Source organism: Brachionichthys hirsutus, chromosome 2 (assembly GCF_040956055.1).
Source record: "Brachionichthys hirsutus isolate HB-005 chromosome 2, CSIRO-AGI_Bhir_v1, whole genome shotgun sequence".
Classification (NCBI taxonomy): domain Eukaryota; kingdom Metazoa; phylum Chordata; class Actinopteri; order Lophiiformes; family Brachionichthyidae; genus Brachionichthys; species Brachionichthys hirsutus.
In genome coordinates, this window is record NC_090898.1 from 2,485,005 (window position 1) to 2,497,776 (window position 12,772).

Consider the following 12,772-nt stretch of genomic DNA (forward strand, 5'->3'; position numbering starts at 1 on the left):
TCTGATAAGTCAGTCAGACATTTTTACCCCAACCATGGAATATTTCACAATGCAAGAAGGGAAGGATTGATGAATCTTTGATGTATCATGAAGGAACTCACACCGCACACGAATGCTATACTGTTACTCTCCCTCTTTATTTCCTCAGACTTTCCGACCTGCAGCGATGATCATTGAGCGTTCGGCTGATTTCGGCCGAACATGGCGGGCCTACCGCTACTTTGCCTCAAACTGTACGAGAACCTTTCCCAGCATCCTTGCCAACGGCCTGCACCACATCAACGACATCATCTGTGAGGAGCGCTACTCCGACATCGAGCCCTCCACTAATGGAGAGGTGAGCGCTGCTGGAGCGGGAAGGCCAAAGCGTTGGGGAAATTCTTCCTGGTTTCATGAGCGTTGCTAATTCTCTGAAGAATTACAGACTTGTGACTCTTTAATTACATACGTTACGGCCGGCTCATAAGCTGCAACAAATGAGAGAGGTGACGGCAGAGTAGTTCCAAACGTTAACAGAAGTTTATTTAACGATTTCAATCAATATTGCAATGTGTTTGTGTCGTGTAAGTCGGCATCACTGGTGAGGGAGGATGCGTGAATGTGTTGGAGAATGTGTGTGTCAGTAAAAAGCAAAAGGCAGCAATGCAAAAACACCAACAGACAGCATGGCTTTGGGATATCTGACAGCTGCCACTGTGATTGCTGATTGCCAACAGACCTGGTGACTGGGTAGGCTGGGTTAATTAGCCTGGGAGCACTGGCCGGGTGTTCTCCATTGCTGGACCCATCTGAGGACCTGCAAGGCAACGCAAACAAGGCCCTGGGGACGCCCCCCCCCCCCATATTTAATAAATAAACTACTGCTGGCAAGCGATTACAGCGACTTTACCTTCACTCACCAAAAATAACCTCCGTCTCTGCAGCTCTGGCTTCGGCTACTCTGTTCCCTGCCTCAACTTCTCGAGGGCAACCTCCCTCTCGGTTTCCAACAGTTGGTGCGCTTAGGTGTTCATGCACCGATGCTGGCTTCCCCTCCCCAAATCAAAATGTGTTCTTAAATGGTGTTTGTATACCGATGTGTTCGTGAAACGAGGTTCAAATCTACAGTAATGTAACTCGATGGCATGCAGGAACGGGATATATCAGATGTTTATGCACAAGAATGCTTCTTTAATGCAGTCGTTGTTAGTTTGTTATATTAAACTAATTGTTTTTTTACACAAGAAAATGGACTCTTTATGGAAATGTGACCCTGATCTGCTCATGGTAGCTGTTATATTCATCAGTTTGTGTGTTAGCCTCTTTTGTTTCGCTTGACATGAGCTTGATCAACACCAATCAGGATTTCTCTCTGTGTGTGACTGACAAATTCTGTCCTTGTGTTCAAGGTGATTTATAAAGTGTTGGATCCCGCCATTAGTGTGAAAGACCCGTACAGCCTGGACATCCAAGGTCAGTGAGGACTCTGAACCCTGAATGTGGACCGCAGCAAACCAAATTCCCCCTTCACTTTATTTTCAAGCAAAACATTATAATGACATCTTCATCACAGGTTTCATAGAAACAATGTCTGAAGCTTTATTCTAGCACTAAAATTCAGTTTGTATTCTGACAATTAAAGTGAAGGAAATGCATTATAATGCAAAATTGCACTCTTGAATGAGCTGTATGACTCGGCTAAAAGAAACTTAATCTGACTTGTATTTTTCATTAGGAACTACATTAATAAATGAAACTGTGAATCTCTCTGTCTCTCTTTGTCAGAACTTTTGCGGATCACCAACCTGCGCATCAACCTCACCAAGCTCAACACACTGGGAGATGACCTGCTGGACCGACGCTTCGACGTCCTGCAGAAATATTACTACGCCATCTACGAGCTGGTGGTCAGAGGCAGCTGCTTCTGCTACGGACACGCCTCCGAGTGCACGCCGGTGCCGGGCGCCGATGTCCAGGAGAAGGCCATGGTGCGCTCTCACCAGTCAGTCTCTAGTCTACACAGTGTTGCAGCATTGTTACTTTAAATGTTTTGCTGTGTTGTGATTGGCTAGATCCATGGACGCTGTGTCTGCAAACATAATACAGAGGGCCTTAACTGTGAGCGCTGCAAGGAGTTCCACAATGACCTGCCGTGGAGCCCAGCGGAGGCAGAGAACTCACACGCATGCAGAGGTGGGAGCGCACGCCGCCCTCACTGCTGCCATTTACTGCACAGTTCCTGATAGAAATAGAATAGAATAGAAAGCCTTTATTGTTCAGGGTACATCACACAGGTAATATTTGCATGTCTCCAATTAGATTTTGTTTTTCAAATTTCTTGCATGTTTTTCCAGAGTGTAACTGCAATGGCCATTCAAGCCAGTGTCACTTTGACATGGCGGTGTATTTGGCAATGGGCAATATCAGCGGCGGCGTGTGTGACGACTGTCTACACAACACCGTGGGACGCAACTGTGAGATGTGCAAACCCTTTTACTACAAAGACCCCAACAGGGATATCAGGGACCCCCGAGTTTGTGTTGGTGAGTCAAAGTATTTTCACCCATGATGTTAAACCCAGTACCCAATGCAGCCTTATAGGTAGCACGGTTAGCAGGCGCCCAACGCAGCACAGCCGGTGTCTCCGCCCCGATAAATGCAGAGGGTTGTGGCAGGAACGGCATCCGGCATAAAACATTAAGCATCAAACAACCTTAAATAAGAAAGCCATACTTAATCGGTTGAGGCTGTAAAGTCTGAATGAGTGCGGACTCATAAATGCAAAGACATACACAACAGGAAATTATTATTTTTTTCTAAATTTACTTCATGCAAAAACTGAGGCAACAGGACGGGCAGGCTTCACAAAATACGGAACTAAGAAGCACTGCCAAGAAAACTGAAAGGACTGTAAATAATGAGTCCAGAGTTCAAAAACAAGATAACAAACCTCAAGATATCAGCAAAGGGAATAATTAACGAATCGAACATCGGAGACAAACCAGCAGGACCACAACCATGGCAGAGAGCTGGAAGCAATACGGGAGATCTCCAGAGGGAAGGAAGCAGGTCAGCAATTGGGAAATCATCTGGCAGGAAACAGAAGGTAGAATCCGGGTCTGGTGTGGCTGCTGCTGAGTAGGGATGGTTTTCAGGTGTGTCTCGTTTGGGATCTCGCGAGTTTGTCTCCAGCTCCACCGATGCGGGTGGAGGAAAGTATCAGGTGCTCAGCGAGGATGAAGGGAAAGGTCTACAAGACAGTGGTGACGACAGCCATGATGGATGGCTTAGAGACAGTGGTGAGGACAGCCATGATGGACGCCTCAGAGACAGTGGTGAGGACAGCCATGATGGATGGCTTAGAGACAGTGGTGAGGACAGCCATGATGGACGCCTCAGAGACAGTGGTGAGGACAGCCATGATGGACGGCTTAGAGACAGTGGTGAGGACAGCCATGATGGACGGCTTAGAGACAGTGGTGAGGACAGCCATGATGGACGGCTTAGAGACAGTGGTGAGGACAGCCATGATGGACGGCTAAGAGACAGTGGTGAGGACAGCCATGATGGACGGCTTAGAGACAGTGGTGAGGACAGCCATGATGGACGGCTTAGAGACAGTGGTGAGGACAGCCATGATGGACGGCTTAGAGACGGTGGTGAGGACAGCCATGATGGACGGCTTAGAGACAGTGGTGAGGACAGCCATGATGGACGGCTTAAAGACAGTGGTGAGGACAGCCATGATGGACGGCTTAGAGACTGTGGCTCTGAGGAACAGACAGGAGGCGGAGCTAGAAGTGGAGGAGATGAAGATGCTGAGGTTCTCCTTCCAGGTTGGACAGGATTAGAAATGAGACAATAAGAGGGACAGTGAAGGTTAGACGTTTTGGAGACAAGGTCAGAGAGGCCAGACTTTGATGGTTTGGACATGTCCAGAGGAGAGACGGGGACTAGATCGGTAGAAGAATGCTGAGGATGGAACTGCCAGGGAACAGGGCTAGAGGACGACCCAGGAGAAGAGACATGGACGTAGTGAGGGAGGACATGAGAGTGGCTGGTGTTGGGGAGGACGATGCAAAGGAAAGGGTGAAGTGGAGAAGGTTGATTTACTGTGGCGTCCCCTGACGGGACAAGCCGAAAGGACTTCTGTTAAGTCCAGAACTCAGTATAAAACCTTTGTAGGAAACCGAAGGTCATATTTCTTCAGGATGTTCTTTCGCTGCATAATTGATCACTGTGATGATTTTGCCTTCTCTTCTTGTTTTCTGTTTAAGTTTCCCATTTTTTAAATCTATTTTTTATTTCCCATGTGTCCTTTAGCCTGCGATTGCGACCCTGTGGGGTCATTGGAGGGAGGAGTGTGTGACCAACACACCGACCTGGACATGGGCATGATTTCAGGACAATGTCGCTGCAAACCCAACGTCAGAGGGCTGCGCTGCGACGACTGCAAGGAAGGTTACTTCGGCCTGAGCCACAACGACCCGCTGGGATGTCAGCGTACGTATGGGTGATAGACTAGCAGTGAAAACAGAAAAACATGTGTCTGATGCCTGTGTGTGTGTGTGTGTGTGTGTGTGTGTGCGCGCGTGTCTTCATCAGCCTGTAACTGTGACCCCCGTGGCATCATCATGATGGACGCTCCTTGTGACCAGATCAGTGGGGACTGCTCCTGCAAGCGTTACGTCACTGGTCGCTACTGCAACCAGTGTCTGGTCAGTTAACCCCTTCGGCCCTTCAAACCAGAGGGGGGGGGGCACACATGATGCAGCGTCAGTCAGCTCTGACTGATGTGTTTCTGTGCATCAATTAAAAACATGTCTATGCTATGCTAGTTCCTGAGTTAAATGTATGCACATGGTGCTTTTTGTTAACGGGTGTTGTGGCCATGAATGAGCTCCTCCTTACCTTTGCTGGAACAGTCCTGGTCTGTTTTTGACCTCTGCCAAGGCGGAGGTTCAGTTATCACTGCTGTTGGTTTGTTTTTTTCACAACATAACTCAAAACGTTACGGATGGATCTTGTTGAAATGTTCAGGAAATATTGACAATGTTACCAGGAACAGATGCTGCAATGTTGGTGATGATCCAGAAGAGATCGTGGATTATGGATCACCTTGAAATGTTCGTTAACGCTACAGTCAATGGAGCTCCAGAATGTGTTCTTCAATATTGTTGTTGATTATTGGCCGATGTTTATGGAATTTGACGCAGTCATGTCGGGTGGGGATCTTTATCTTGCCACCGAATTTCACCCGGATGGGATCCGGATTGTGGATACTGTCGCAATTTTTTCTAAACATAGGGGTGCACATTGTGTTTAGCGGGATTACACAAAAACTGCTGGATGGATCTTGATGACAAAATAAATCAGATCTCATAAGATTTCACGAGCGATCTCGACACCTGTCCGGATACAACAAAAATATGGATTTTTCCATTTACTTATAATGGAGGCTTTTAAAAAATATATAATATCTTCACTCCCCAAAGCTCACAGGTATGAAGAGGTCCGATATGAACTATCATGCAAAATGTCTTCTGGATCTGATCCAGAATGAGGTCAGGAAACAATATCACACTTGAACATTGAAAACTCCATTTACATATTCTAAAATCAGTTAAAAATACACACCAACTCTGATTCACTTTTACTTTTCATGGTTGGTGTTTAAAAATACCAAGAACAATCTAGAACCTTTTGGTGATGATCCAGATCAGCGTGTGGACGCTGTAGATCCAGTTAGGAGGGGAATGAGCTGCTTGGTGGAGGTCTGCTCCCTCTGAGCGCTTTTCTAGTTACACATTTGATGAATAATTAATTGACAGAAAAAGTTTAATTTGCGTTGGGTGTAATTTAATCCCCGTGGACGTCGTAGACCATTGAAGTACATTAAAAGTTCCTTTACCCACTGACAGATTGAGATTTTGCCCAGTGCCTGCTAAGAATATGGGAAGGACTCACTCAGAGATGGAATAATCTCACTGACCAAATAAACCATACTTTATATCTAAACAATGTTCTAACTGAAAGAATCACACACATTTAAACGTCATGCAAACACGCTGGTCTTTGAAACTGCTTTGTTGCTGTAAAGTGTTTGTTTTCTGTCGTATGTACGTAACAGTCGTCCTGGGCTTCTTTCCGTCCCTGCAGCCTGAATACTGGGGGCTCAGTAACGACCTGGCTGGATGCAGATCATGCGCGTGTGATTTTGGAGGCGCCTTCAGCAACAGGTACCTGCATTCATGCGCCTTTGCTCAGGGATTACACGACGTCTTGTCCAGTAAAGGGAACCATGAAGTGAAGCTGAGTGAAATGAAAACTACAGGAGGCAAATTTAAAAAAAAGGGTCAAGATCAGTTTTAAAGTGTTAATTTCAACTTTGCCTGTAAACCCAGGTGCATGATGGAGAACGGCCAGTGCGACTGCAGGAAGCATCTGATTGGCCGACAGTGTTCAGAGGTTCGGCCTGGTTACTTCTGCGCCCCGCTGGACTACTACAGATACGAGGCTGAAGACGCGACCGGACATTCTCCCGGAGACGCTGCTCTGCCGGTGAGCAGCTCCCCAATGAGATGCTGACTCGGGGGTTAACGTGCAGCTGAGGGACTCGGGTCGACGAACCTGCCGCCTCCACTCGAATGCTCTGCTGTCAACATAAACCTTTGAACTTTAAATCGTTCTACTCCCCTTTCCTCATTCATACATCAATCGCTCTTAGGTCTGTTGAGTCTTTGACTGCTTCCGTAGAATCAGCTCGTTATTATGTGAACACGATAAATCTCTGAGGGGCGTTTGTGTAACTCAATATTTGCATCAGATTTCATCACATTTTCATAAAATTTAATCTTCTAAAAGAAGAGTGATGGGCCTTAAATCCCGGCTCTGACTGTCCACATGTCAAAGTGTCCTTGGGCAAGATGGACAGAATATTGCCGATACAATCAGAGTGTTAGTTTACTGTGAAAGCTGAAAGTCTGCGGCTGATTTTAGTCCTGAAAACATCCAGACAGCAGCAGAGAAACCAAACGGTTGTATTTCCCTCGCGAAAAGTGTTTCTGTTAGAACGTGTGATCACCCCCCCCCCCCCCCGTCCGCAGGGTAAAGTCCGTCCTCAGGCAGAGACCGACTGTGTTCAGCACCTGAGCAACCAGCTGAGGAGGCACCGCCGCCACCGCCACGTCCCGGATTCCCAGCAGCATCGGGCAGCGTTGAGACGCATTCGGCAGCTTCAACAGACGGTACGTCTCTCTCTGAAACCGCTTTTGCTGATTTTGTGTGTGGTTTTGATGAAAGAGGCGAGAATCCGAGTGTTTGCATGTAACATCAGAGCGAGATTCAAAATGATGCCGGTTACCCAAACCATGTGATCTGGCAGCCGTCATCTCAGGACAGTCCTGGTTTGGATGTGTCTCGTTGGGGGACAACCAACGAGGAGTTGTTTTAAGACTTTAGAGACTTTAAGATGTTAAAAAAGAGTTTCGTTTATGTTGTTTGAATGTCCTTAAAACTAAGCATGTCATTTTCAATCTTCTACATCCACCCTGTCCAACTGATTACTAGGGGTGCAACATGTACAGGGGTCTCGGTTCGGTACGCCCTATGAGTCGAACAATATTTTATATTCATTTTATCAACTTCTGACGAGGCGCTCTGTGCTGAAAGTTCAGCGTCGAGCGAGCGCAGATCCACTAACGGCGACGCCTCCCGCATTCATTCAGTCCAAGCTGCTGAGACAGAAGCTACAAGTGATGGCGAAAGCTTTACCTGAAATCAAAGACCCTCCACCATCCTTCTGATCTGCTTCACCTGAAATCAAAGACCCTCCACCATCCTTCAGATCTGCTTCACCTGAAATCAAAGACCCTCCACCATCCTTCAGATCTGCTTCACCTGAAATCAAAGACCCTCCACCATCCTTCAGATCTGCTTCACCTGAAATCAAAGACCCTCCACCATCCTTCAGATCTGCTTCACCTGAAATCAAAGACCCTCCACCATCCTTCTGATCTGCTTTACCTGAAATCAAAGACCCTCCACCATCCTTCTGATCTGCTTTAGCTGAAATCAAAGACCCTCCACCATCCTTCAGATCTGCTTTACCTGAAATCAAAGACCCTCCACCATCCTTCAGATCTGCTTCACCTGAAATCAAAGACCCTCCACCATCCTTCTGATCTGCTTTAGCTGAAATCAAAGACCCTCCACCATCCTTCAGATCTGCTTTACCTGAAATCAAAGACCCTCCACCATCCTTCAGATCTGCTTCACCTGAAATCAAAGACCCTCCACATCCTTCAGATCTGCTTTACCTGAAATCAAAGACCCTCCACATCCTTCTGATCTGCTTTACCTGAAATCAAAGACCCTCCACCATCCTTCAGATCTGCTTCACCTGAAATCAAAGACCCTCCACCATCCTTCAGATCTGCTTCACCTGAAATCAAAGACCCTCCACCATCCTTCTGATCTGCTTTACCTGAAATCAAAGACCCTCCACCATCCTTCTGATCTGCTTCACCTGAAATCAAAGACCCTCCACCATCCTTCTGATCTGCTTCACCTGAAATCAAAGACCCTCCACCATCCTTCTGATCTGCTTTAGCTGAAATCAAAGACCCTCCACCATCCTTCAGATCTGCTTTACCTAAAATCAAAGACCCTCCACCATCCTTCAGATCTGCTTCACCTGAAATCAAAGACCCTCCACATCCTTCAGATCTGCTTTACCTGAAATCAAAGACCCTCCACATCCTTCTGATCTGCTTTAGCTGAAATCAAAGACCCTCCACCTTCCTTCAGATCTGCTTTACCTGAAATCAAAGACCCTCCACCTTCCTTCTGATCTGCTTTAGCTGAAACCAAATACCCTCCACCATCCTTCAGATTTCCTTTACCTGAAATCAAAGACCCTCCACCATCCTTCTGATCTGCTTTACCTGAAATCAAAGACCCTCCACATCCTTCTGATCTGCTTTACCTGAAATCAAAGACCCTCCACATCCTTCTGATCTGCTTTACCTGAAATCAAAGACCCTCCACATCCTTCTGATCTGCTTTACCTGAAATCAAAGACCCTCCACCATCCTTCTGATCTGGTGTTCGGGGATACTTTGGTTTTCGTGAAGTATGACCCTGATGGAGAAAAATAGAACGGAATGTCGCAAGTGGAACACGAAACTACGTCGGTGGAAACACAACATACACAACAACACATTTACGCCGATGTGTGAAAACAAGTGGAACCAGACAAACACAACAAGCAGCACAGGCTACAAACTTTAACCGGGTTCTTTGGACAGACATTAGCACATGATTCAAAGAGGACAAAGGAAACCGAGTGGGCGATGCTCCTTCTATTGCTGTCGACATGCGACCCTGTTGTGGATAACGCTGGGTTTCAGGACACCTGAGCCCCGTTACAAGCTCAGTGTCCTAGTAGCACTCCAGAAGATGGGTGAGGTGCAGCTCCATCAGAGAGTGATTTATGATGGGGACCTGCTTCTGTTTATGCTGATGAGAATATACCCCAGAAGATGGGTCTGGTAGAGCTTTTATTTTTTTGGGGAGCAATTTCCACTCTGCTGCAAAGAATGCACCACAGAAGAAGATGGGAGATTTCTCCATCAGATACATTTACGGCAGAGATATGCCAGCGATGGAGGAAAAGCTGGGCTTCATTTGACAGCTTATGTTCTCCAGAACGTTACAGAACACTCGTTTACATCTAATGGACTCTCTGTCAGGCCCAGTGCGCGCCGTGCTTCTGGTCCCAGAAACGGCCAGACGCCGGTCTCACGGGCTCGAAGCAGTAACAGTGCAATATAATATATAAATAGAATAAAATCCAGTCCAAATATAATAGAGTCCAGACATTGTCAGAAGTTGAGAAAAGAAGGCAAGAAAAGCAGAAAACACGGGTTCTTGCTTGACGTCCAGACATCCAGACAGCCAGCGCTTCCGTGTTTACAAGCCCGTCTCGAACGAGCGGATCAGCTGATGAGTGCGCTGAATCACTCACGGGTCTCCTATGGGCTGGAGACAGTATTACACATGGCCTCATTCTGCAGTATTTTAATGCCGCTGAGCACAAGAACACGTGACGCACTAATTGTATTATTAAAAATGAAAAAAATCATAACATATATAATATCACTGATGTTATATTATATATTATATTATTATTATTATTTTTTTAATAATACAAATACATGATTTTTATATGATTTTATATGATGACAGGTGAGGCTGTGCCTCACTTGCCTCCCCTGACTGCACGTCACTGGTATAGCTGCACCACATACACTAAATTTAATTTTAAAACTATACTTTTGAGTTGAACAAATGGTGGCAATTTCAACAAACTACAAGTAAAACAAAGGTATGGAAATGTATCTTTTTTTTATCAAAAAAGTATCAAACCATGAATTTTGTGTATCGTTGCACCCCTACTAATTACTCACCTTCACAAATGTGCTTAAACAAACGTAAACTCTTACATAAACGTCCTCCCAGAGATGAGTTTTGTCGAACAGTAACATATTCCTGGGTCATTTGTCTGTGTCTCAGCCGGACGTGACGACCGTTCATAGAGGACACACGCCCAGCCACATGGTGTCCTGGACGGGACCCGGTTTTGCTCGTGTCAAAGATGGTGCAGGTTTGGTGTTGACAATAGAAAACATCCCCCACGCCATGGAGTATGACATCACGATCCGCTACGAGCCTGAGGTGTGTGTGAGCACGTCTGACAAGACTGATCGGAAAATATTTTCCTCCGAAAACTAAAGCGCGTGTGTGTGTGTGTGTGTGTGTGTGTGTGCGTGTGCGTGTAAAGTCCACGGAGGACTGGGAGGCTGTCGTCAGCATAACATCGGCGCTGCTGCCCTCCAGCCTCCGGTGTGGAAACCTCCTGCCGACAGAGCAGCTCTACACCGTGACCCTGCCCCACCGCAGCAGGTAATGAACACTGACATGTGCAGGAGTGTGTGTTTACGTGAGGAAGCCATTGCTGTCAGTGTGTTTGTTGCGTTCACTCAAGAGTTTGTCCAAGTGTTCCAGGTGTTGATCCAGCTGAGGATGAGCTACATCATCATGATGTTGTCACGTGGGCCTGCTCTGGCTTGTCTGCTCTGCAGGATTCAGAACTGTATTTGTCTTCCTATTTTAGTGTACCCTGCTATATGATTTAGTGTTATCGCTGAAAGGATGGTAAACATACCAGAGAGACCGTGCTGAACAGCTACGGCAGTTTAGCTGAACTGATCTGCTTGGGAAAAGTCTGACCCCTCATGACTCCTCACGAGTCTTATTGTCATGGTTTTGTTTGTTTTCTACTCCAACTGGAGTATAAGTATCTGGACTCTCTGCCAGTCAGTCAGAACAGAATGTGCCTCTTGGATGAGAGCTGAAACGTCCTCAACCAAACTCAAACCAGTTCAGTTGATGCTTCTTTGTTGATATTCTTACCCTCCACAAAGTGTCATTAAACTACTGAAATAATTAAATAAGATGTGTGCATTTTGATAGCTTAGTGCACATGTGTCAAACTCAAACGGAAAAATTCAGCAACATGGCAATAACAATAGCAACACGCTGCAGTCAGGAAATGAATAATCTGCTGGCGGTGACTATTGAAAGTTATTTGAACTTTTTTGTTTTTTCCAGCATGTGCTGACATGTTGACCCCGGCGACATATGGAGCTCAGGATCAGCACTGGACAGCTCCATATGTAGCCGGCTACATATGGAGCTGTCCAGTGCTGATCCTGAAAGTGACGTCTTTTCCGCGGCATTGACTCGGGGAATGTTCTTTAGCTTCCCCACTTCGGTTGTGTTTTTTTGGTTTGCTCATGTCCATGACAAGACAAGGTGGTGGCTTTTTGGTTTTGCTTTGATTTTGCATCAATTATCGTTGTTCCTGCGTGATGATTGCATTTAAATGGAACTTTTCGACATTATTAGATGTTAATTTATTCCCATCACAAACTTTGGTTCATACTTATGATTTTTCTCATTTACAGTATGGCTTTATCTTTTTAAAAAAAGGTGATATCAAAACGGAATATTTTATTGTAATTACTGTGGTGGCTAAAGAGTTAAATAAAAAGAATAGTTATTTAACAGCATGTTAAGGAGTAGTTACATTTATTTTACATTAAATGACATTACATTTAGTTACATTTTTACTGTGTTACGGTTTACATTTGGCCTTTGGAGGGCAAACATAATGCTAATGTGGCCCTTGGAGAAAATGAGTTTGACACCCCTGGCTTAGTGTAAAACAAACATTTAGTTTATAATGATCAGGTGTAGCCACTGCCGATTGGTAGCCAATAGACCGAAGTGGTTTGCTATGGCTCACTGTGTCAGACTCTGCAGTCATGAAAATATAAGTCTCCTCTGAAGTTTAAGATCCTCCGTGGAGGGTTGCTTGAGTGTTTTTGATCTATTATTGTGTTTTTGCAGATACATCCAGATGCCCAGGCCATTTTGTTTTGAGCCCAGCAATCGTTACATGGTTGCAATCAGATTACATCGCCACGGCGTCGCACACAGACATCTTACTGCCTTCATTCTCATTGACTCGGTGAGCTCATATTCCACAAGCATTAGAAAATACTGAATTACCATAGTCTGAGCAAGTCAGTGACGAGCAGTCAGGGGAGGCAGGTGAGGCCGTGCCTCATCATGCAAAAAAAACAGGAAAATACAAAAATGTATTAAATTGTTATATTTGTCCAGTGATTTGTACAAAAAAATACTTTCCATTTAATTTCAACAGTTT

The 12,772-nt window shown here is 45.6% G+C and overlaps 1 protein-coding gene across 1 annotated transcript in view; it reads left to right on the forward strand.

The window, feature by feature from the left end:
• The window catches only part of lamb2l (laminin, beta 2-like), a 33,866-nt gene that overhangs the window by 10,700 nt on the left and 10,394 nt on the right, over nucleotides 1-12,772 (forward strand). The window contains exons 5-17 of the mRNA XM_068750454.1: nucleotides 149-337; nucleotides 1,389-1,452; nucleotides 1,765-1,967; nucleotides 2,052-2,172; nucleotides 2,334-2,522; nucleotides 4,303-4,482; nucleotides 4,585-4,697; nucleotides 6,139-6,218; nucleotides 6,384-6,540; nucleotides 7,086-7,226; nucleotides 10,555-10,716; nucleotides 10,823-10,944; nucleotides 12,454-12,574. Of these exons, the coding sequence (XP_068606555.1) occupies nucleotides 149-337; nucleotides 1,389-1,452; nucleotides 1,765-1,967; nucleotides 2,052-2,172; nucleotides 2,334-2,522; nucleotides 4,303-4,482; nucleotides 4,585-4,697; nucleotides 6,139-6,218; nucleotides 6,384-6,540; nucleotides 7,086-7,226; nucleotides 10,555-10,716; nucleotides 10,823-10,944; nucleotides 12,454-12,574 (1,842 nt within the window). The remainder of the gene's footprint in view (nucleotides 1-148; nucleotides 338-1,388; nucleotides 1,453-1,764; nucleotides 1,968-2,051; nucleotides 2,173-2,333; nucleotides 2,523-4,302; nucleotides 4,483-4,584; nucleotides 4,698-6,138; nucleotides 6,219-6,383; nucleotides 6,541-7,085; nucleotides 7,227-10,554; nucleotides 10,717-10,822; nucleotides 10,945-12,453; nucleotides 12,575-12,772) is intronic.